Raw genomic sequence first — 25320 nt, 5'->3', positions numbered from 1 at the left:
CAACTTGCAGTTGGATGAGGGTTTTATAGGCAAATTGTAAGATCCAAGCAGCTGTAACTGTGATGTAAGGATGGAAAATTTAGTGGAGAATAGACTAGGATGGATATTGATGAGGAAGTACATGTATAAAGATAGTGTAGAAGAAAGGCTAAAAGTGCCTCAAGCTAGTGTCCTAACATATACACCACACAGAAAATGGAAGAAAAGCACTAAACCTGCTAGTTTATCATCAGATTAGACTAACAAAATGTGTGGACAATCCTGTTAATTAAAAATGAAGTATATTTTTCTTGCATCTGTTCAGTATAATATTTATTTTAAAAAGGATGTATGGAAACTTGTATGGCAGGGCTTACATTGCAAAAAATTGAAGGTGCTTATGTTTAGATGCTCCTTTGTCTCTTCCCTTGCTCCCCAAAAGACAGGGGAGTGATGGGAGGAAGAAGCTGTATTAGTTGAGTTCTGCAGCAGTGGGTCTCTGCCCTGGATAAATTCAATGCATGCACTGTCAGTAAGATATTTTAATCTTGACTGATGAACATGTTGTAGACCATTGAGATAATCTGTTTGTGGTAGACATGATTAAATTTTTAGTGAAACAGTGACTTCTGTCAGTTGACTTTGAAATTGTGGTGACTCTGATATCTACCCATATGTCACAGGGAACAGTTTGTTCAGTGCTATATACCTTGGCCACACTTTTCCATCTGTGCTTAACAGCAGCTAGGATTTTTTATTTTCTTTTATTGTGGAGAGCTCTTGTGTGGTTTTTTTTAATTGCTAAAACAAATAAACAAAACTCCAGGCTAATTCTGCTCCTCTGTTCTTTTTTCCAGATTATGTATATATCCCTCAGAGATCCCTAGTTCCCACATCAATTATTTTTTCGGGTTCTTCTTTCACATTGCTGAAATAAAAGAATTTCTCTTTTTCATCTTGTGTGGAAAGTGTCTTCCCTTATAATTTCTGAGGTGGTTTGTTCTAGATTTGATGTGGAAACTTCAGGTTGCCTGGAGCTTTTGGCATGATGCTCTCCAGCAAATCCCCTGTGAGTTTAGAAACTGCCAGCATCTCTTTCTAGGACTCTCCTCTCCATTTTTCCAAGCCTTTGGTCTTTTTATTATTTGGCGCAGCAAATGCCTTCCTGCTTTAACTTCATCTGATACCTTTTTCTCTGATCTTAGCATATCAGAGGAGGCAAAAATCTATGCTAAAAAACCCCAAAACAATATGGTTAGTTTCTGCTTTGCTTTGGTTCAAAAAAATAACAGTCATGATGATTAGGGAGCCATTTTGGGCAGTGTAGAACCTTTCTGGTTTTTGTTTTCATTCAATCACAGCTTGAATAGTATGGCTTTAGAGACTTAGTGTATCTGCTTCTCTCAGGCATTGGCTGAGAGCCAGTTGTCTGCCACTTGATCTGTACACAGTGCAAAATTACTCAAAGTGGGCTGATGAAGTGCATGGAATGGCTGAGGAGTTGGTGACAATGATACTACCCCATACCTGAATTTATTGTTACTTTGTAGCTGAAAAAATTTACTGCATTAACTGCTGCTTTGAGATGTGCAAGCCGTAATTTTATCTTCAACTTTTATTCAGTGTGATGATGTGTTCTGGATGTGGTTCTGTGTAGAGTGCTATCTTTTACTTGGCCTCAGAAATTAGGACAATTGAAAACTCTTCAGTGAGGATGTAAATGCTTGCTCTCAAGGCAGAGGGTCACTGTACCTCGGTGCTGATCAGTTATTGAATCCACTCATGAAACCCATTAAAGGTGTGGTTCTTTGCATCTGTAAGAGGTAGGTCCTGAACAGTGCAGCATTTGCCTTTGTGGCACTGTGCTTGAGGTAAACTAAAAGGGGAAATGTTAGTTCTGTGTTAGGTTGGGGGGGCTTGACCCAAGAAACCTCCAGGAGGACCTTCAATTGTGAAACTTTCCTTTTCCCTCTCTTTTCTTTTTCTGTTACTTTGAGTTTAACAAATACTGGTGTAATTTGCATTCTTGTGGACGCAAAGGCTGCTACGGTGCTAAGTGGTGCTATGGTGACTGCAGTTTGAAGGGTATTTTCTGTTGTGTTATTTGGACTTGGGATGCAATTTCTAAGTTTTAATAAATTCTGTAAACGATCCCAGAATTCTGGATATGTAATTTATAAATAATCAAAATAAACAAAAGAGAACATTGCTGTTTCTGCAGCTATTATTCTCGTATGGCCTAAAGGCACTTAGTGTAAAACTCATGTTTTATTTTGGTGATATTATTCCCACGATCAGTTTTGTATGAAGAGTGATACTGAGTTTGCTGGTGCAGTGTGGATGTGTAAAGGTACAGGTTTAGCTTTTAAGAATGAAAAAAAGGGGCCTACTAAAAAAATCTCAGGTAGCACAAGATTGGTAAATCCCAAATAAGAAAATATGTTGAATTTATAGAATAGAAACAGAGGAAAGAAAAATCCCAGAACCTTGTGATAAGTGTTATCTAACTGTGGAGTAGAAGAATGCTCATTAAGACATTAGATTATTTTTTTCCTGTGAGGTCTCATTTTATTTAAATTCTTCTTGCAGCTGTATTAAATAAGCCTGTGTTTTCACTTGGTTACTAAAAGTGAAATAAAATTATGTGCTGTAATACCATTGTGGAGAAATGTCTGTGCATCTTGTAGAGAATCCAGGGACTCAAAGTTTGAAGTAACTTATATCTTGGATTTGTTTTTAACACCTTATAGAGTACTGTTAGCAATAAAATCTTAGTATAATAATCTCTTGACATCCATTGCAAAGCCTATGTGCTGTCTTAGTTACGGAATAAATCATTTGATCACTTCGTTCCAAACTCTGTGCATTTTGTTTTGCTGTAAAATCCTGCCTTGTTAATATCTGTTTATGTAATCAATTTTCATTTTTAAGCATCTTTAGAAGGAATTAAACATGTGTTGGACTTTGAAGTTGAGGACCATATTTATAGTCAGTTGGTGTCAAGGATCTGTGGTAGGGAATTCAGCTTTACCCTGCATTGGTATGTCAGTCTGGGTGTGCAGAGAAGTGTCCTGGTAGCTGTAGACCACTTGCTGCCTGGGATGGACAATGGTAAAAGAAGTTTTTTATGGTACTTGCAGTGATGCAGTGGAGCCAGCTGTGAATGTACTGACATTTCACAGACATATTTCCAAAGATCTGAGAAGCATCTACTTCACATGTGAGAACTGAGATACTTCTTGGAGGTTCCTCTGATCGGTGTGTTTTGGGAAGAAGTGGCATATGCTTAGAAGGGTGATGATCACTTGCTAGCTTGCAAGCCTTCCACCAGACCATGAGAGTGATAAACTCATTCAGATAGCGGTAATATTTTTGTAACTTCAGTTGGAAAGAAAACATTTAAAATGAATAAATCTTGTTTCCCAGCTTCTCTTCTGTTTTCAGAAATTTCTGTGGCTTTGTACCTGAGATCTGTGTGTGAAAAGAAGAAGTAAAGTCAGGTTGAAGGTCTTCCATTGTGGAATGGGTAATCCCCAACAGTTCAGGTTTATTGTGGCTGTTAACAAGTGGCCATAGTGTTGCTCAGGTCTTACCAGAATTACCGTAAGTGGCACTACGGCCTCCGGTGAGGGTACGATCTTAAAATGAGGCTCACATCCTGACTTTGTTCTTTCGGCTTTTTGGGTCTCAAACCTCTTGGCTCCAGAGCTCCTGGTGAATTGCCTTTTCAGCAGTCTCTGTTCTGCTTTGACACGATCTTGTGAAGCGAGTGGCAGGGTGCACGTCCCCTTGGTGCCAGCGTGCCGGGTGTCCGTGCCGGGTGTCCGTGCCGGGTGTTCTGGTAACAAGCTACGAGCCCAGGCCTTGCGAGTGCTGGATTGGCAATCACAGAATCTCAGTGTGCTGGGTTGGAGGGAACCCACCAGGATCATCAAGACCAGCTCCTGGCCATGCATGGCACCATTCCCAAGAGTCACATCCTGTTCCTGGGAGCATTGTCCGAGCACTTCTTGAACCTGTCAGGGTTGGTGCTGTGACACTGCCCTGGGGAGCCTGATCAGTGCCCGGCCATCCTCTGGGGGCATTACTAGGTATTAAAAAAACAGAAAAAGGAAGGAAAATGAAACATTACTTTCCAAAGTGTATTTGGGGGACACTAGAGGCCGACCACTAAAAACCAAAATCCAGGTGTGCCTGGCTTTTTCCATGTCTGGTTTCTCACCCGTGTGTGAAAGTCGTGATTTGATACCTCGCTTTTTGTGACAAAAATGATTCAAAGAGCCATATTTTTCAGGGCTTTTGATCTGGAGGCTTTCGCGGGTGTGCAGTACCCCTCCGCAAGGTACCGGGGCAGACGATCTGTGCCGGCAATCCTTTGTTTTGGCGTTTTTCCCCTCAGCGGGCACCCCCCGCGTCCCCCCCGCCGGCGGCAGCGGTGGCGCGGCCCCCGCGGTGGCCGCGCGGGCTCGGGCGCGGAGCGGCGCCCCCCGCTCGGCGATGGTTCCGCCCGCCGTGCGCGGTCATGTGCGCGGGCCCGGCCCTCCGAGCGCGGCTGGGCGGCCTCGCACAGCGCCGCGTCCCGGGCCTCCGGCGGACAAAAGGGCGCAGGGAAGCGAGACCTCCGGAAGGCGAGGGCAGGCGCTGTCGGTGGTGAACGTTTTCTGATTTTTCCAGAAATCAAGCAGAAGACTGAGCTGCTGATGTCAGTTAACTCTGAGAAGTCGTCCTCTCCAGAAAGGTACGGCCGCATCCCCGTCCGCATGAACGCGGCGCTTCTCCCTCTGCCTCCGCGGGGCTGCTGGCATTGTCCGCGTGCTGCATGCTGGATCTGCACCGTGCCCACCCAGCCTGCCCTTCCGGCCGAGCTCCGCGCGGTTGTGGCGGGTTCGGGGCGCGGGGCTGTGCCCGGAGCCCGGCGGGTGCAGCATGCGGATCGCGGGCGGGCGGGCTGGGCTGCGGACCCCGCGCCTGGCAGCGAGCGGCATCGCTCCGAGCCCGCCGCGCTCCCCGCTCCTGCCCCTCCACATGGCAGATCGAACTTGGCGAAGCCTCTCCTGCCCTGCTATGTGGCAAAGGGAGTGTCCTCTGGAAAGTAGCTCAGGAATCGCAAATCCCCCTATTAGTCACATTCTGTAAGATAGATGTGATCCCTGTTCAAGTCTGTGCTAGGAAATGGAGCAGTCGCTGCATGCAGTAATGGTTCATGCCTGCAGGTAAGGACGAAATGACTCAGAAGTGTTTTTAAAGCAATTATTTTATCTGTCAGTCAGATTAGTGCTATTTCAAGTAGCTGTTTCATTTTTAAGGAAATACTTCAAGGTACTAAATGTACATTTAAGTCTTCGGATGTGAAATAGCCTCCTGGTAATTATTTTGTTGATTTTAAATAAACCAGCCCTGCTCACTTCTGCTTGCTTGCAACTGCATTTTAGGGGATTTTTGTTTTTGAAATGGCTTCAGTCTAGAACAATGTAATACCATTCCCCCCCATTATTTATAATAATTATTTTGGCTGTATGCAAAAGACTCTCTGAGTTTTATAATTCACCATTTTAATATTGGACATTGGCAAAAAAAAAATACTGTCAATTTTAAGCTCTCAAACTGTGTTAGGCTGAAATGATTGTCTGAAGTTTATTTTATTCAATGGCTTAGCATAGAGAGACATGATAAAGCACTGAATGCTATCTTAAGGAAGCAGACTAAAAGACATCTTTCAAAATGAACGGGTGCTGTGTGGCATGGGTGGTTTGAAAAACCAAAATGAGCAATTCAGTTTGATTTATAAGTGTATTAACGTAATATACATAGAAGCAAACTGCATTGCCTTTCACCAACTGTAGTTATAACAAAATACCAGCAATGAGAGGTACAGAAAATGGTGGGGGGAGAATGGGATGTTAAGTCACCTTTCCAAAATGGAGAAATATAAAAGAGCTTTGAGAGAAATCTTTAGTATTTACTTGTTCAAAACTAAGAATGAGGAGAGAAAATGCAAATGTTTATTTGTTAACCTTTATCCCACTCTTATGCCAAAAATTTTAAAATACAAGGCTCATAAAATGGTGGTGATAACAGGGAAGGTGATAGAGTGAAAATAGTATGGGAAACAGGTGTTAACTCGATATTTGGAAAGACTTGTGTTGGCATTGCAGTGTGGGAATTTGGTATATGATACAGATAATTATTTTATAAAAATGAATGTTATGTACCACCCAACATCTGATCAGTCTGGTTTTGAGCAGAACATGCTCATGGTTGAACTGATGGTAGTCCTAGATGAACAGATCCTTTGAAAGGATCATAACACAGTTAGAAGAAGATGCATTTGTCTGAGATTCATTTGAATGTCATTCATTCAAAAGTAAGAATTTTTTTAACAGCATGATGTGTTACCATGCAGTAAAGATTAAAATGTGGCTGTTGTATATGCACATAGATTTCCTTTGAGGATTTAAGTATGTGGTACTGTTCACCTGGAGATTGGTTTGACATATCAGCTGCATGGTCAGTTATAAATGAAAACATCTTTATTTTATAGGAGGGTTTTTTTTTTTTTAAATAACCACATTCTTTTCAGCTATCTAAAAATAGACTGAATTTTTTTGCAAGCTGTTATGAAACAGTGCTGTCTGTCCTATTAGCTGCCAGTTCCTTTCAAGGCTGTTTGAAAATTAATATATAAGATTTTTAAAAAAGGAAGTAATCATTATATTGAGTGTCTAAACTGTTAAAATGGCCTAATCTGCTCTGTTGGAAGAATTGCAATGTGTATTTATACCATGAGACATGAGAATATGCATGTTCTTGAAAAACACAGAAAGGGAATTAATTCTTGCATATTTATGTGTTGCTGGTTTTTATACTTGCTCCTAGTGGTTGGACTTCTTGTGAAGCTTGAGTTCTCCGTGTGGGAATGCTGTGTGGAAGATCTGAAAGAGTCCATGGCTTGTTTCTTGTTTTCCACGCTAGCAGAGGCTGCTAGACAGCGCTTGCATAGCCAGAGGGGAGGGGAGAGGAGGTGCTCTGTGCATTTACAGAGACTGATGAAGTGGGAATAGAGAAGGAATGAGAGAGAAGCCCATTACTTGCCTCCTTCTTTGGCTGGTCTTTGATTTTACAAGACAGTTTAGTGTTTGTAGGTTTTCCTGCTCATTTGGCAAGTTCAACATGCTGTCACATCTTACTGATGAGAAGAAAGCTGGGATGTAATGGATGGTTTGGCTGTTATGGAGGCTCAGCATTCTGGAAATCCTGCAGTGTTCTCTTAGCGTAGTTGGTTGTTATGATTTTAAGAACCTTTCAGGAGACATTAGCAAGAAAGTTGAACCTTTTTTGCTGAGGAATCTCTGAGATGTTTAAAGACATTGGCAGACTTGAAAAGTAAATTGGTACAAACCTGAGACAATTTTCATAGATTGATCCTTCCTTCCCCTTTACCTTCCGCCTGGAAAAACTGAAGTTGAGTAATTGAGGTGATGAGATTAAGATACCTGTGTTTTGGTGTGCTATGGGATATTTCATTAGCAGACACAATCAGACAGCATCTGTGTCCTAAATTTCCGAGTAGTTAATGCTGCCCTGGGCCAAAGTCCTGCTTCCTTGTTGATAAGGTAACCCAGGTAACTGCGGATGCGTGTGTGCACATGGGCTGGGCGGTGGATCAGGTAACCACTGCAGCTGCTGTCGCTGAATTGATTTGTTTGGATGTCTGAGCCTTAAGGACACCATGGGTATGTTTTCCTACAGGGTGCTTGCGATGTGACACTCACCTGGTTTCGTTGCCTAATGAGCAGTAATTAAAATGCCTGTACGCCCGTATTCTTTGTGTTTCCCTGGGGGCTGTATGAGGTCGGTGCTCCAAGTCTTGCAGATGTCCTGGGGAAGCAAGCAGCAGCACCCAGATGGAGGAGGGATGGTCTTTCAGGAACCCTCCAGGAAAGTAAAAATACTTTTCATTTCTGGTGCATGGGTTATGCACTCTTCTCATCTACAGTGTAGTGAATGCTTTGAACTGCACAGATACTTTTTTTCTTCCCCCCTTTTTAGGGGCTATGTGGAACTGTGGGCAAGTTTCTATTTCTTTTTGAGAGAAGTTAAATCTTTCACCTGGATGACTTGATACTCTTTAAGATTTCAAACCTAATTTATGTAGTAGTTTTCTTTTTCACATTTTGGGGTAAAGAACTTGTTATTTCTTCAGCTCTGATTTTGTTTTCTAAATTTGTGTCAGCAGTGCAGTTTGACCATGGAGCATTTTCTGATAAAGGCTATTAGCAAGACTGATCAGTCTGAAGTGTTTGACCTGCTGTCTTTCCCTCTTTCTGCAAAAACTGCATATGCATGTTTTCTTTGAAGTGAGTTTCTGCTTCAGTTTTTTTTTTTTTTTTTAAACACAACAGCAGCCACTCGTGAACAGTCTTAAAGTAAGTAGCCAGTACATATATAATTCAATTTTTGTGATTTTGGTGGATTCATAAAAAGCAGTAAAGGAAAGATACTTCCAAGAGACAAGTTTGTATTAATCAGTAGAAGTATTTGATGTCAGGTGGTGCAGGCAAATTTTAGGGAGTGACGGTGGTTTTGGTTTGGCTTTTTGTTGGGTTTTTTTTGAGCCTTGGGGTATGTTGCCTCTCTTATCTTTGTAATTTATCTTTGCAGAGCATATTAATGTATTTCTCACTGCTTTTGCAGAGTTTATTCATCAGATCATGCCAAAGAGGCATTCAGGGATAAAGTAAAGGAGGAAGAAATCTGAATGAGAAGGGAGGAAAAAGATGGAGGCTGAGTGCTTCCTGCTTCCTTTTCTGAGAGATCTGATGTTAGGTTTTAGAGGAGACATTGTGAAACAAGTTATGGTGTTGAAAGATTCCTTTGGATTTTGGAACATCAGGGACTTTTTAAATTCTGTTTTTGTGTGTGTATTTCTTTTAATTTAGTTATGGATGCATTACTTCTAAGGTAGAAGTGTAACTTGTAGAAAATATAGAAAAAATACTTAACAGCATGGAGTATAAGCTGATATTGCTGTGCATCAGATAAATGGTTTGGAATAATTGTTGGATAATAGGGCATTATAAGGTAATGATTCCATTATTTATGTAACTAACACTGAAAAAAAAATTAGTTGTCAGAACAATGCAACTATTTCCTCCATACCAGTAACTTTTAAACACATTTGAAAAATACTGTATTTTCTTTAGCTCTCTTTCTGCTTTATTAACTCTTTTTTATAAGATAAAAGAAATATTGCACATCTTCTGTTGCAGGACAGTTCAGATCTATTTTTAATGGTCATATAACTTTTCTATTTTGTTTAATATATGGTAACAGTGACCAATATATCTTTTCCTCCGTCCCCCTTTGTTTCCCAATTTTTATTTCCCCAAGCTCATTCTATTTGTTGTATTTTATCTCAGAAGTAGAAAGAAAATCATGCTATCTTAATGTGGGTCCTAAGCTGTTTGTCCAGGGAGGCACTTCATTCCTCCACCAACTCTGTTAGGTTACACTGTACCTGTACAGCTCTCTTAGACTAGGTGCTTAATTTTAGATTACCGGTTCTGGACCAGAATAAATCCTGTGTTCTTTGTGGTTTTCATATTAAAGGTTTCACAGTCTCACTTGTTTTAGCATGTAGGGCTTTAAAGTGAAATATGGAAGGGATGTGGAGGGAAGGAATGTTGAAACATGCCATTGCCCTTGTGTAGGGAAAAAATGGAAATAGCTTATATAGCAGCAGCCACTTGTGGAGCATGTTTTTCACTTGAGGTGATATTTTTAGGGGACACTGTACTCCTTTTTAGAGCTGGTAGTGCCTCTATAGGTTTATCTGTAGGCTTTGAAAAGATAGAGTATTTTGAATTTTTTTTTGTTTCAGGGGTAGACTTAGTTAATTTGTGTGTCTGTCTGGAATTTCTGCTATAGGTAAAAACATTACGTACTTTGATATTTAATAGCACGTGAAATACATCATTAGTATCCCTACTACTCAGAAGGCCTGTGCACTACTTAATTTTTTTCTTTAATTATTAAAAAAAATATTAACAACTTTTCATCATGCTGGTATTTGTGAGGTATTTATTACAGGGAAATTATTAATATACCTTCTGTAAACTAATATCTCAGATTTTGTCAGTTCTTGTTGGAACTAAAAAGAGAGAATTTTGTGAAAGGGAGAGATGGAAAGTTCTGGGGCATTGTATGAGGTTTTCCTGTGTGAGAACTATTCACTGGAAACTCAAGCAATCCAGTGTTGGTTTGAACACATTTAATGGTTGAAGAAAAAGGTATGTAAAAAAATTTGAAAACTATGACTTGCACAATATACTTTCTAAGGTATTCCAGTTCTATACCAGGATAAAATATCTGGAAAAAAGTAATTTTAAGCAAAACCTTTTGTGTTACTCATTTAGTCTGTCTCATGGCTTGAAACATTTTGCCGAATCACTGTCTTGGTCATGTCCAATCCTGTCCCTAGGTGGATGGTAAAGGAATGTTACCTGATAGATTGCATAAAACCATGTGTACCTGTGTCCAATATTTGCATTTCTGTTGTTGCTGTAGTGTATTACAGAATAAACTAATTTGTGGTTTTCTGTGTCTTCATATTATATGCACATTCATATTATATACTTTCAAATCAATAATAAAATGTTTAGACATTCATGTAATTCACTGAATTTACTGTGGTGTGATACATGTATTTTCATTGATCCAGAATTGATGTAGTTACTGAGGGATGCTAAGACTGTATTAAGCAAATGCGTGCAAATTTAAGCATTCCCTTTTGTTGCACATTTTGTATTATAAGCATATTATCAAGAAATTGTGCCATTTCTGAGCTTTTGAATGTGATTCCTACCATACAGTTTGGAGGATGTCTAAATTTTCCAGTGGTCTGAAGAATACCTTTTCTGTCCAAAGGGTGTTGAGACCAGAAAATCTTTTACTAGTTCTGTCTTCAGGAATTTTACACTCCTGAACCAGTATCTGCCTTAGATGCTTCTCTATTTTCTTCAAAACTCACATTTAGTCTTGGGTGATCTCTGACAAAATCTAAACAGTCACTGTTACCCTAAAAACAGATCTGAAATTTATCTCATCTACCATGCCTGCCAAACTCATGCTGGTATTTATGACTAGATGGATAGTGAACTGCAATTTCCTTTTTTTCTGCTTCATTCTCCCTCTCTTTTTAGTCTTTAAAGCTTCAATTACCAAAGAAATGTGTGCATCTCCAAGCTCTATGTTCTTCACCAAATTTATCTGTATAGCTTTCCTGGTATGGTTATAGCTCTAGGTCAGTCAGGGTGATTACTTCTCTTTCCTGAATGTTCAAAACCAGAGCACATCTCATGTAGGTGTCCTATTTATGTGAAGTTTTGGTCATTGTATTTAATAAAGGCACTTTTAATAAACTCTCTATATTAATAAAAGTGTCCTAATTTTATGTTGATATCTGCTAATATAACAAATGGTCATAAATTGGTAATACCCTCATTTACTAAAAAACCTGTATTTTCTTCTCTTGAGAGCTGGGAAATGTTTGGGAAATGTTTGTATTGTAGTGTTGGGCTGGTGAATCTTCAAGATTTCTTTTTCCCAAACTTGGAGCAGTCTAATTCCATGGAAAGGAGCACTTCTTGAACCTACTTCTTATTTGGTAAAATGTCATTGGAGTAACATGAAACCTTTTAAAAATTCAGTGCCTTGTTTTCATGAAGCAACTTCCTATGCCCCAAACCTACCGTGATGGTCACAGCCTTTCTAAGAACGCAAGGGCTCATCCTTACTTCTGTTGCTCAGTACTACTGTGCATGGCAATTGTGTGTATCTTTTCTGGGGGCAAAGAAGGTCATATTACTGCAGCAGAAACTCCTATTAAACTGCATTTCTGTCCTGCGTTGTCAAAGCTTAACTTTTACTAGTTTTGGCAGAAACTGGGAGTATTATTTTTGTCATTAATACTACTATAAAGAGACAGCATTATTTTCTCTTGCAGCTGCTGTGTCAGAATATCCTGCAGTGATTTTTTTTGTGGAGATAGAAAGGTGGTTTGAAATTTCTGTGGGTTTCAGTGGACAGCTCATGTTTTTCTGTATCCAGCATCAGGACCTATGGATTGTCATTGTTGTCTTCAGCTGCTGCAGCCACTGTCCACAGAAGCATTCAGCTCCTGCTATGCCCACATACCAGACACTATCCACCTCTGTTTATTTCATGCCATGAACTAGAATGGAAGATGTTTGGAGTTAGCCCTGCTCTTTATGAATCCTTCTATAAAAGGATTACCTTACCCTTAGGACACCACGTGTGGTGGAAGTTTCCTCTGAGTGGTGCTTTGTCATCCCCAGTGTGACAGTGTAAAGCCTTTCTGACAGCTCCTGTTGCGTATGTGACAAGAGTCAGGAATTTCCACTCCTGCTTGGTGTCTTAGCTATGAGAAGTGCCAGCTCCCAAGAAGAGTAATACAGCTTTGGTCCAAGACTTCCCTAAGGTATGAAAACGATCATCGACCATAGTGATTCTGAAGTACATTTTTATCAATTAAAACCTTTCATTCTGTTATAAATAAGAGTACAAACAGTCTTCATGGACTTAGAAATCTCACTTGGCTCCTTTCCAAGTAATTAATGTTTCAGAGTATTAGGCTAGAAAGCCAAAAAAAAGAGAGATACAACCATCCTCAGAATGCTTATGTTCCACAACCAAAGTAAAAGAATGAACTTACAAAGAAATGATTGGTGATCAAGGAAAAACTCTTTCTCTCAATAACTCTTTATATTTGTGAGTGGATTACTGACACAGTGAATTAGCTTAGACCCTATTCCTTGGGCACCCCAACTGTAGTATGCTGCCAGTGAATACATTTTTATTTTTGTGTAGACCGTTAATATTTAAAAGGGGTGTTGTTCTTTATGGAAATCTGTTCACGGGTTCCTCCAACGCAATCTTACTGAATGTGTTCCTGTACCTTAATTTATATGTACTTTGTTTCACCTGTATGTCTGCTTTATTTATGTTACTTTTCAGTTAATGAATCCTGGCTTGGAAAGAGAACATACGGGAAAGAACTGGTCAAGATTCTTTTCAAATGTGTTTAGTACATAGGAATTTCAAGGGCTATTAAAAGAACCAGAAGTCATCCAGTTGAAGCAGGACGGTATCTGAGAATGCCAATGCATTTTTTTTTTTGCTATCATTTAAATACTCAGTGCTTTAAAAAATGCCTTAGCAAAACTGCATGGAGTATGTTCCAACAGATGCCAGGACAGCTTAAACAGTCTGCAACTAAAATTCTTAAAGACTACCCCAAACTCAAATCTAAGGCAAATTTAGACTCTTCACCTTCAAAGTGTTACTGATAGCTTTGCTAAGAACCTTGCTAAAGGTATGTGTCCTTTTAGCCATGCCAGTTGTTAGAGGTAGCCAAGCATGGAGGGCTCTGTGTCCCAGGGGCAATATCTCCTGTTGTAGCTAAATAGGTAAGTGCAGGATGCTGTGTCTCCAGGGCCAGCCAGTGAGCAGAGCAGATTCCCCATACGTGTGTGTGCATGCACACGCTCACGTACAGAGAATGCATGCACAGCTGGCCATGCAGGGCAGCAGAGACTCAAATCAGGGCTTTTATTGGCACCCACATCAACACACAGAGCACTGAGGCAAGAACTGCGTGGATAGCCCTGTCGTTTTCCTCCTTTCCAGTTCCTCACCATGGAAGTCCACTGGTGGAATTTTTGCAGAAACTCACACACAAAGCTCTGTGTGCTCTCCCAGCGGATTTTAAATGCTCTGAGTAGTTTTTAGCCCCTGAACACATGAGCCCTTGAGATTCAGGTTCTCACTCCAGTTGCTGGCACTTGGACCTTATTTACGTGCTGGCCAATCTGAGTTGGAATTGGCTTCAGTTCACACATACACACTCAAAATAGAAAGTGCATCCACAAAGAAGACAAGGTATAGGGTTTAGTGACAATATAGGATATCCTTTTTCCTTGCTCTTTTCCCTTACTTACTTTTTCCTTACCCGCTTTTGTACTGGTCTTCCTCCACATTTAATGCCTTCCCCTGAAGATATCATAGTGTCTTGCTTATTCTCACAGTATTCTTACAGTAGTGTGGTGAGTTTAATGTTCGTTCTCCCTGCATCCCCTAATAAGTCCCATACCCCTTAAGGCAATAACCTTTAGTTTTCAAGGTGTTTTCTGGGAAAAGTTTTGACTCATCTTGCTGGGTGTAACACGGGGGGAGCACAGTCTAATCGATAGTTGTACGAGTAGCTGATTGTCACGCTCCATTTTTGCTGTTGAGGTTGTTAGTGTTGGCCTGGTGTTTTGCGTCTCATCCTTGCTGCATCTGCTTCTATTATGGTTAGCTTTTAATCAGATAACCTAGCATTGGTCTCCCAGTAGCACATGTCAAAACTGGATCTAAGTCTGTTTGGATTTTTTGACACCTGATATGGGCATTTAAAAGATTGAAATTAGCTGAGGATATGAAATGTGTAAATGCTTTACTGCTACTTCTCAGTCTCTTGGAAATTTGATACTACAGAATTTGGTATACTACATGACTCCTATTTAGTTTTTAGGCCTATGTTTCTGGAAGGGAAGAGTGATGTATATTCTTACCATGTGTTAGAGACATATTCTGTCCTGCAGACTTACACTGCTGAATGTGTCAAGCTCATACATCTAATGAAGGCAAAGCTCAGGCATGACCATAGCCAAACAGTGCTACTTAGTGTCCTGAATTAGTATCTGTGTTTGTCACAAAATCCATTTGAAGTAGCACAGAGATGCATAATAATAGTAAACACCTCTGAAGCATAAACTGTCTCACATCCTGCTTCTCTGTGGTCTGGTCCAGAAAAGTGACGTCTCATAATAGTGGTCAAAAAGTGCCAGTTTAAAAAAGGCAAAAATAATCATATTCCTCTCATTTTAAGCAGGGCTGTGTCCCTGAGGTAGACTGGAAGGCCAGTTGTTAATCTGAGCAGCAGACATCGAGATCCTGCTCAATTCCTTTGCAAGGTAGCTGAGCAGGCAAAAGACACAGAGCCATAATGTGTGTTAGTTAATATCTGACTATCTGACATCAGTATTCAGTAAACCTGGCATGTATTATTTTTACTCTTCGAGCCCAGGAGATAGCTAATACTTGAGACTTTGCCAAGTTGTTCTTCTCAGGAAGAGAAATATTATATGATTTGAAGGTTGTTTATGTGTGTATATGTGCAGTGCTGTTTATTTACACAAAACATGTAAACAAAGCTCTTTTGCTTGAGCAGAGTAGAAACAAAGTGCAACAAGCAGCTATTTTGCTGATGTTTTCAAGTCTGCCTGTCTAGCAAGTACTGTACTAAAAAAAACCCCTTAAAATTAAAAAACCAACACCCAAAAAGCCCCACGCAACTCTCTCCTGGAATCACAGGCACAGCATTTTTTTGCTGGTTTTTTTCCCCTGCTTTTTCAGCTGTTGTGTTAAAGACCTAATGTTTTTTTTTTCCTGAGACTGAAAGGAGGGTATTCAACCCAAGTGTCAGCCTTGACTGCAGCCAAATACTGAATGCTTAGAGAGTAGCTCACTCTTAGACATAAAATTTGTAGAACAAAAATACTGTACCTAAAATAAAACTTACTAAAAAAAAAAAGGAAGTATGTGTACTGTAATACCTTTGTTAACTTTCTGGACAGTGCAGTTTGTTCCCAGGTCATGCTGTATGGCATCTGAGGACTCTTGCCCTTTACTGCAAACAGTTCTTGTCAGGTCTTTCCAATGGACAGGTGTGAGCTACTTTAAGATCTGTCTTTCGAGGCTTCTGCCAGGTTTCCACTGGATTTCTTTGGGGCAAGAGTGTTTAGATTAAGACCATGCTGGGTTTTGATTGTAGCTTTTATTCCCCCTTCTAAATGTTGCTTTTCTTCTCTAGAAAACTTCACTAGGTTTTCATGTGGTGTTTCATCACCTTACTCCATTGGTCTAAAACTGTATGAGTCCACTGGAGCTGAAAAAGACCTATCTTAACTCCTGAAAGCTTCTGAGAATAACAACTTCTTGGTTCTCTAAACTACTTCCAAGACGTTGTTTTGTTCACAACTAGTAGTTCATGTGTGTACTGTTGCTTGCACAAAATTATCTGAGATTGAATTGCAGTGGGGTTCTGTATGAAATAATACACTGGGAGATTTATCCTAGAACTTTCCATTTACTTCCCACTCCAGTCTTCATTCTTCTTGTCACTCCTTTTGTTGAGTTACCATCTGGTCACAGTCCTCAGTCATCAATTTGTTTTGTTCCCTCATGCCTTTGTGCTATTTTTTTTGAGATTTATTTTATGATGTATTGAAAGAGACGTGGAATATATGAAGTGAAAATCAGACATGAAAATGCAACAGGACATATATACACAGTATATATATGTACTGCTGTGTATATATAGTTTAATAACTCAGTTATCAGCTTGTAATGGCTAGAGTTCACAAGAGACATAGTACAGTGTGTTGTGATATAGCAAAAGAAAGGTCAAAGTATATACTGAAGTATACTCTGTGCCTGTGTCACAGCTCTGTCTTTCAGCCAGTTCTCAGTCCACCTCACTGTCCCCTCACCAAACCCATACTCCCTGAGCTTTTCTATGAGGATGGTGTGGGATTCAGTGTCAAAAGCCTTGCAGAAGTCAAGGTAGATAAAATCCACTTCTCTGCCCTCATCAGCCCAAGCCAGATATGCCATTGTGGTGTGTATCAGGTTGGTCACACATTATTTCCTCTTGTGGAATCCCTGTTGTTTCCTTCTGATAAACTTCTTTTCCTTTCTGTGCTTAGAGATGCTTTAGATACTGGTGCACTAGGGTTAACTTGTAAAACACATAGAACTGCATTTTTCTTAGGATAGGCACATTATAATAATTAGTGGGCTACAGCTATTTTTATTGAAATGTAAACCTTGGTGATTTGTATTGCGCATACTGCCGTATGTAAATGGATTCCTGTGAGTAGTTTTAATTGATTGGAGGAGGAATGTATTACCATAGAATCTTAGAAAATGCTGAGTTGGGAGGGACCTATCAGGATAACTGAGTCCAACTCCTGGCCCTGCAGAGGACACCCCAAGAGTCACACCCTGTGCCTAAGAGCATTGTCCAAACACTTCTTGGACTCTGTCAGGCTGGTGCTGTGACCAGTGCCCTGGGGAGCCTGTTCCAGTGTCTGACCACCCTCTGGGTGAAGAACCCTTTCCTTATGGCCAGCCTAAACCTTCCCCAACACAACTTCAGGCCATTCCCTCAGGTCCTGTCAGTGGTCACAAGAGTGAAGAGATCAGTGCCTGTCATTCTGTTTTCCCTCATGCAGATGTTGTTAAAGGGAAGTTTCCCCTCAGTCTCCTTCAGGGTGACCAAACCAAATGATCTCAGCCTTTCTTCGTGTAGATTCCCCTCCAGATCCTTCCACCATACTCATGGCCTTTCTTTGGAGGTGTTCAAGGTCAGGCTGGACTGGATGCAGGGTGATTCCCCCCAGTCAGAGGTGTCCCCACCCATGGCAGGGGAGTTGAACTGGATGAGCTTTAATGTCCCTTCCAACCCAAACAGTTCTGTGATTCCATGATTCTGTCAAGTGCAACAAATATAAGGCAGTTACTACTGATTTACACAGTATTTTACAAGTGTGGTAAAGAGCATAGTTAAACTTTTGTCCCAAAACCGTGAGTGATACATCTAATTTTATCTTTTGTTCCCATGTAATTTAATGCTTTTTAAATCAAGTCCTCCAGAGCTGAAAATCAGAGTTTTGTAATTTAAAATATAAGAGAAGATTGGGAGTTTTCAAGTTTCTTTCTAATTATATTTTGGCACGTTTGTTACTGCTGTTAGCAGTCAGTCCCATAATTCCATAGCAATGCAAAAAAATCTGCGTTTAATTAAAATGTTATTTCATGGAATGTAGTAGAAACTGTTGGAACTTTGTTGAAATACAGATTAGTTTCCTTGCACTGGAGTGAAGGAGTTAAATTGCTGTTTTGTAGCAGTGTAGATGATGTCAGCAAAATGTCAGTGGGGGTGATTTGTTGGGATTGAATCACTAGCTGGATAGGAATATGTAAAGTTGAGTTTCTAAGTAATTTTGTATGTTGAGTTGACTTCAGAATGCAAATTACTAGGCACCATGAAATGCACAATTTATTTTACAAAGGAGAAAAATGAAATGTAAGGGAGAGTAATGCTTCATGTGATCATAAAATGCTTTTGAATGGGAGGGGCCTTCAAGACCATCTAGTTCCAACCTCTCTAACATGGGTGAGGACACCTTCCACTTGAGACCAGGTTGCTCAAACCTCTTCCAACCTGGCCTTGAACACTTCCAGGTTTGGGGTACAGCTTCTCTGGGCAGCCTGTTCAGTGCTTCAGCATACTCACACTAATCTAAACCTGTCCTTTTTCAGTTTGAAGCCATTCCCCCTTGTCCTGTCACTACATGTCCTTGTAAAAAGTTCCTCTTCAGCTTTCCTTTAGCTCCCTTCAGCTACTGGAAGGTGCTCCAAGGTGTTGCCAGAGCCTTCTCCAGGCTGAACAACTCTCTCAGCCTGTCTTCACAGCTGAGGGGCTCTTCCAGCCCTGTGATCATCCTGGTGACCTACTCTGGACTCCTTCCAGCAGATCCATATCCTTCTTAAGATGGGGGTCCTGCATCTGGGCACGGTACTCCAGGTGGGTGTAGAGAAGTGGAGTAGAGGGGGAGAATCACCTCGACTTGCCGGCAGTGCTGCTTTGGATGCAGCCCAGGACAAAATAGGATTTTTGAGCTGCAGGCACACATTGCTGACTTGTGTCAAACTTCTCATTCACCAGCATCCCCAAATCCTTCTCTTCTGGACTCTTCACCCAGCCGTATTTGTGCTTCAGATTGCCTTGAGATTGTGCTCCACAGGTGCAGCACCCTGCACTCAGCTGTGCTGGACTTCAGGAGGTTCCTTCTCACAGACCCAGCTCTCAAGCCTGTGCAGGTTCCTGTGGAGCCCTTCCCTGCAGTGTGACAGCAGCACACAGCTCGGTGCTGTTTGCAGACGTGCCAGGTGCGCTCGGTGCCTGTCCCTGACAAAGGTGTTGAACAGCACTGACCCCGAGGAACCCCAGCCCTCACTGCTCTCCTCTTGGACATGGAGCTGTTGGGGGCATCCATCCAGCCAGTTCCTTATCCACAAGTGATCCATCTGTCAAAGTCACGTCCCTCTAGTTTAAAGGCAATGATACTGCATGGGACAGTGTCAAATGCTTTGAGTCATCATAGTATTGCAATAAATGTTTCATTTGACAATATAGTTTTCTTAGTTTTATGAGCTTCCTGCCAGTTACATTTGGCAAATATGTCTAGATGTTACTAATTACTGTTCCAGTGTTGCTGACATGACTAGTTTAATTTTTCCAAAATCTGTTGAATTTTGCATAGGTCATATTGTGCACTGCTTAAGGTTTTGGTTTTTTTTCTAAAGTTTTAGTCAACTGCAAGTGGTTGTATCTGTACTTTAGGAGAATCCAGGCTCTTGTTGAGCTGGAATCCATAAACATAATTAACATATGATGGTGGTGTTGTAGTGTAATTAGGTTTATTAACAATGTAAACAGTGTTTTACTCATAGGAGATTACTAGCATGTCTTTAATTGTATGACTGTGGTTTGTCTATTTAGAACTTTTCTTGTAAGTGATTTGATTTTTCTTAAAGACTGGGATTCTTAGTATGAAAGATGCATAAATATGTTTCTTCCAAGCAAGTATGGAGACACATGCCATGTCTCTCTGTGTATATATATATTTATATACATATATAAAATATACCATGATATGTATATGGTCAGAAGAGAAGGATTTTTCCCTCAGTTTTTGTTTTTTTAGAAAGAATGGTATTTCACTTTTGATAAATTGTTTGAAATGTAACTATAAAGGCATATGTAAATGAAATATATCTTTAAAATTTTGTGTTTAGCTTAGTTTAGTATCTCTTGCTTGTTTTTAAACAAAATTTAAAAACTCACCTGGTCTACTCTTGCAACTATTTTAAGTCAGTCTTAATATTTCAGCGTTGTTTTCATGACTCCCTATCTTGTTTCCACCGTTGTTACACTTGCAGTTTGCAAACATGAAAACATTAGCTAAAAGAGGGAGATACTGACTGATGGTGGCCAAACTCTGATTTCATTCAGCAGCATTAATTTATACCCACATTGATTGAAAGTATCTGAAGTATCTGTCTCCATCTAATACTCTTGTTTCTAGCTTACTTTTACCACGCTGATGATTCGAACATCCTTGCCTGAGGAAAGCTTGATCTTATCTCCCTCCAGGACTCATCAATAACTGTATTTATTTGGAGAGTCCTTAGGGTTTTCAGCAGAGCACCAAAAGTCATTACTGTCCCTCAGGATCTGATTGTGCTGTGGCTAAAATGATGCCAGCCTGTGACAGTCAAAGTGCAAGGCCTGTGTTTGGTTATCAAGTGCTGTTGTATTCGTACTGCTTTAATTTCTAAGCTATTTTAGTAATTCTTGTGACCATTTTTACTGTCATTTTTATTTCTCCATGTTGTGTTGTGCAATTATGGATCAGAGAGGAGCTAAGACATGCTTGTGATAATTCTTTACTGGGTTTCACATACTTGTATTTACCTTCTGTGGAAGCTTGTGCTTTCTTGGAATCTTTTGGTGTTACAGCAGGAAGCAGCAGTTGTTTTGTAGCTTTAGACAGGTGCTTGCTGTGTGTGTGCACACCTGAACCAAGCCATGCTTGGGAATGGGAGGATTGCTTAGTTAGTGTGGCAGTGCTGCTGCCCTCCTTGGATCTGTGTAGGCTTATTAGGGAATTAGTATCTGGTAGTACCGGGATTAATGATTAATGAATTATGGGTATGGTATTAGTTCTCTCTTCTGTTTGCTTTCCTACAGGAAGACTGATTTCTGGCACAGAAACAAGTACCTAGAGAGCTGGTGATGTCTTGCACTGTCCCAACTGTCTTTGAGGTGGATACTTGCTGGATTTCTGGTTGGCAAATCCTGTAACAGGATTTTGGTGCTGGTGACATGACAGGCTTACTCAGATTCCTTATGCTTTCCACTGAACTACAAGGGATTAATACCTATTGTGCGTGGTTCTGTGCAAAGGGCTCACTGCAGCCTCAATGTTTTGCAGCCCAAGTGAGTTATCCAACTTTTCCTCACTTGCACCAGCCTTCCTGAAGTTCCCTTTGCCCCAAAACGTTTTCCACCACAATGTGCTGAGTTAGTTCACAGGGGCATCAGGTAAGTGCCAGAGCCTGAATACTGGATGGGAGCATAACATTCATGTTTAGGCTTTAAAACTTTACCTAGGACTTTCTTGTTACTCTTCTAAGTCAGCCTTAGTGCTTCACCATTATTTCGTGTACTTTTTTATCACAGCCATTAGAGCTGCAGTTCACAAACATTATAGCATTAGTTAAAAGAAAATGTTGCAATTGAAACTTTAGGATTTAACAGAGATTCTGACACAAAAGAATACGATGATCTAGATAAAAACTCATTTGTATTAAGTAAGATTATGGAATATTTTTCCTTTCAGGATATTGAATAATCAAATGCCTAATAAAGTTCGTGCACAGTTCAACGTAAGTGAGTTATTTAGTAATCCTTCAATGTCTACCTGCTATGTAGGCAGACATTTCTTTCATCTTAATTATTAGATAGTGCGATCTTCACCTTAGCATACTGCGTGGGTATTTTGGGTTTAAGGTGCATTAAAATGAAACAGCAGTAAGAAAAACTGGAAAAAAAGCGAAATATTCTTGGGTATATGGTTCCCACTGAGGAATTGCAGTCAGTCACTCCTTGAAGACCGATGTGGAAGAAGACCTCACCTAGAAAACACAGGCTTGTTTGGTCTTGTAGAGCCTTATCACTCAGTTCTTTCAAATTTGGGGGGGATGAAAGTTGAGACTTTAATGGGGTTTTTCTTCTGGATCCTCGTTGTCTGTCAGGAACGTCATCAGTTGACATTTTATTACTTCTCTCTAGAAGTGTCCAGGATAGCTGCTATCCTTGCATTTTGATGCTTTCCATTTTTACAATTTCTTTTCAGTATTAATTAATCCATCATCTTCTAATTCACAGATCAACAGCAACAATCTGTCTGTGTGGTGTAAGGATTTAATTTCTTGTCCCAGCAGTTCTTACTGGCAGCAGTGGAACTGTTAGACTTTCAAGGCATTCTGTTTCTGTTTGATAAAGCTTTGACTATGTAGTCATTGATATTTAAAGAAGAAATGTATAACATTTTTGACCTGCAGAGATTACATGTCCAGCACATGTGATGCATTACATCTATATTTCTAAAAAGGAGAATGTTGCTAAAGCAAGGCATTGGCTGTCCTCTTAGAATTCATATGAAGTAATGATGTGTTCAGTGTAACATCTTCCTGAATGTATCGTGCATTGCAACAAATAATTACTTGTGGAATGAGAAAAGGTGTTCTGATCTGTAATCAATATTATGACTTTTTTAGACCAGTCTTGGAATGAAAAATTTTTCTGAATTTTAACCCTAGTTCAGCAGTAACACTTCCAAGAAAAATTTTCTGAATTGTAAGAGGAAACCCCACCAAAATACCCTGGAGAATTACCTTATGTGTTTTTGCCCCTTTCGGTGATGTCACTGTGTCAGCCAGAAGCTGGAGATCTAGAAGCTGTCAAAGACTCACTTCAAACATTAAAGTAGCTGTTAGAGACCATAATAATGGCTTCATGTTCAACGTTCACTGTGTCTGAAATGTTATGTTTTTGTTGCAGGAAAGGTGTTTTAACTTTAAAGTTAGAACAGTACATAGCTAGATCATGCTAGTATGAAAGGACATTTGATCTAAGTTTTAATAACCCCAGGAGACAGGGCTGCCTTGTTGATAGGTCTTGATGGAGGTAGAAGAAAAATTTGTACAAGTCACTGAGCTTTTGACAAGGTGACTTAGGGTGATGGCATTTGCTCTCTTTGAAGCAGTTTAAAAGGAGGGACCTTAAAATACCAGTGACTAAAAATATTGCATGATTCGGTTTCATTCTGAGTAAAAAGGCAACAACTGGAAAAGGAACCCTATTAATAAAGTAAAATGAAGGAGCTTTCTACTTCTAGTAAATGTTTCGACTCAAATACATATAACACTTGTCATTATAAAATATCCACTCATGTATATACTCTCAACATTGCTCCGAACAGTATCTGTTAAAAAATGCTGTGTTTCTTTATCATGATTTACAATACAGAATGTTAAATTAATCAGGTCAATAAGACTTAGTTAAGATAATGCTGAAGTCTACATAGAACACTAATGATTTTCAATACAAGGTCATACTGCACGGATCAAGAATATGAGAATATTTGTGTGTATGTATATACAGATTTGAATATGAGAATATTTGTGTGTATGTATATATAGATTTATTTCAGTGTCACTGGCAGGAGAAATGTCGGGGTGAATCACCCAGCTCACCTGAGTTTTGTTCTTTGTGAGTCCCGTTATGAACTATGTGTATTTACCCTTTAAGGCATTTGCACTGTACATGGTACTGCATACTTCTTAAAGTTCTGTGTCAAATTTCACAGAGAAGATATTTCATACTGAAAAAAAACACAACAAGGCCACAGTTTCACAACTGGCTTAAGTCTGTGATTAAAGTCTTGGCTTATACCCGGCACTTGCCTCTTCTGTTTATCTCCAGTGCTGGCACCGGTGCTTTTGATGTAATCAGTTGGATGAAGGTTTGATGAGCCTGAAAATTGCCACAGAGGATGGGAGCGGGTTTTTGTCTGGATTGGGGAGCTGCATGGCATAAGGTGTGAACACAAACACAAGCAGAGAAAGTGCATGGAAGTGAGCAGAAGTCCTTCTGACTGGAAGAATCAAGCTGGATGCAAGTGAATTGTACAGATTCTAAAGTGATAATTCTAATAAATATCACTCAGAAGATACACTTCATAATAGCAAATCCAAGACTTCATTGTCATTAAAGTAACTTATCCATCCTCTATGCAGTGCTGTCCACATCAGGTTATGCCTGTGTTTGCACTTGCTTTGCAACTGGCCTATGTTTCAGCTTGTTAGAACAACTTCCAGAAGACGTGAATAAAAAAGTGCCAGGGCTGGTGTGAGAGAGGAGCAACCTGCCCCTTTCACAGCAACACTGAGGCACAGATCCACTCTCAGTCCTAGGAAAGGAAAAGGGGAGATCAGTTCCTGCCATCAAAAATAGAAAGGAAGTGAAGGTGTTGATTTCCCTCTTCTGGTGGTTTATTCTGTGTCCTGTCTTGATTCAGCTGTATCACTCATGGCTCTTCTGTTCACTGCAATTAACCTGTAAAACAGAAACGTTAACTTTGGTTTAACTTTGGAGATTGGTTTTGCTTTGGAGGCTTTTTGGTGGATTTAGCAAGAGAGGAGGCAAGTGAAAAAATTGAAGTAAGGAGTTTGACTCTTTTAGTGTTGGTACTAATCATACTGGTATGGTCTGGATAGTAAAATTGAGGGAATGCTGAAAAAATTTCAGAAAAAAATGCTACAAGAGGGGACTAATGTACCTAGAAGTCTAAGAAATGTGAAAGTAATCTCATGGGGGGAAAACCTTTGATATCTACTGATGGGATCTAGTGCAGTTATTATCAGTGTTCAAGGAATGCTGGGTCTGCATAAGTCACAGTGCAGTGCTGTAAAAGGACTGTAAGGATGATGTTAGAAGCTGCCGGGAAAGGAAATAGTGAATAAGCACTATCTTGTGCCTTAAATATGGTTTTCATCTCAGAAAGGATAAAATGATTGAGAGAAATTACATGGAAAATATAAAATGGTGAGTGAAATGAAAAAAGCAAATAAAAATGTTTTTTCTGTTTCTTCCCGCAGAGGAAGCTCGCCTGCAATTTTTGAACAAACAAAAGAAATATTCTTCAGATATGGACAGTTAAGTGTGTAGAAGTTCTTATAACAGGATATTAGTATTAAACTTTCATCAGTTCAAGGAGTGACTAAGCAAGTTTGTAGAACAGTATTTCACTGAAGACTGATAAATACACAGATTTTATCTGTGGCCCCTGTAGCAAATGGTTGCAGGCTGGGCCAGTGTTTGGCTGTTGTTTGATCATTGCTGTACCCTTCCCAAGGTGTCCACTTTCAGCCACTGTCAGGAATAGGATCATGGACAAAGCAGATGGACTAAGTAGGTTCAACTTTGATGTGACTCAGTGTAACTGTTCTCCTGTTAGCAGAACTCAAAGTAGCTAAATAGATTGTCAAGATAAGTTTTGTTTTGGTGAAAATTAAGTTATAATC

The 25320-nt window shown here is 40.0% G+C and overlaps 1 protein-coding gene across 4 annotated transcripts in view; it reads left to right on the top strand.

The window, feature by feature from the left end:
* Positions 1-25320, top strand: part of SRPK2 (SRSF protein kinase 2) — a 127565-nt gene that overhangs the window by 36570 nt on the left and 65675 nt on the right. Inside the window, exon 1 of one of the 4 annotated variants that reach the window (XM_033057641.2) lies at positions 5137-5192. The exons of the other annotated variants lie outside the window; for them this stretch is intronic. Coding sequence (XP_032913532.1) covers positions 5152-5192 — 41 coding nt within the window. The 5' untranslated portion in view covers positions 5137-5151. Of the gene's footprint in view, positions 1-5136; positions 5193-25320 lie in introns of those variants that run through there. 4 annotated transcript variants of the gene reach the window in all.

The sequence above is a fragment of the Catharus ustulatus genome, chromosome 4, assembly GCF_009819885.2.
Source record: "Catharus ustulatus isolate bCatUst1 chromosome 4, bCatUst1.pri.v2, whole genome shotgun sequence".
NCBI lineage: Eukaryota > Metazoa > Chordata > Aves > Passeriformes > Turdidae > Catharus > Catharus ustulatus.
This window is presented reverse-complemented; position numbering and strand designations above follow the sequence as displayed.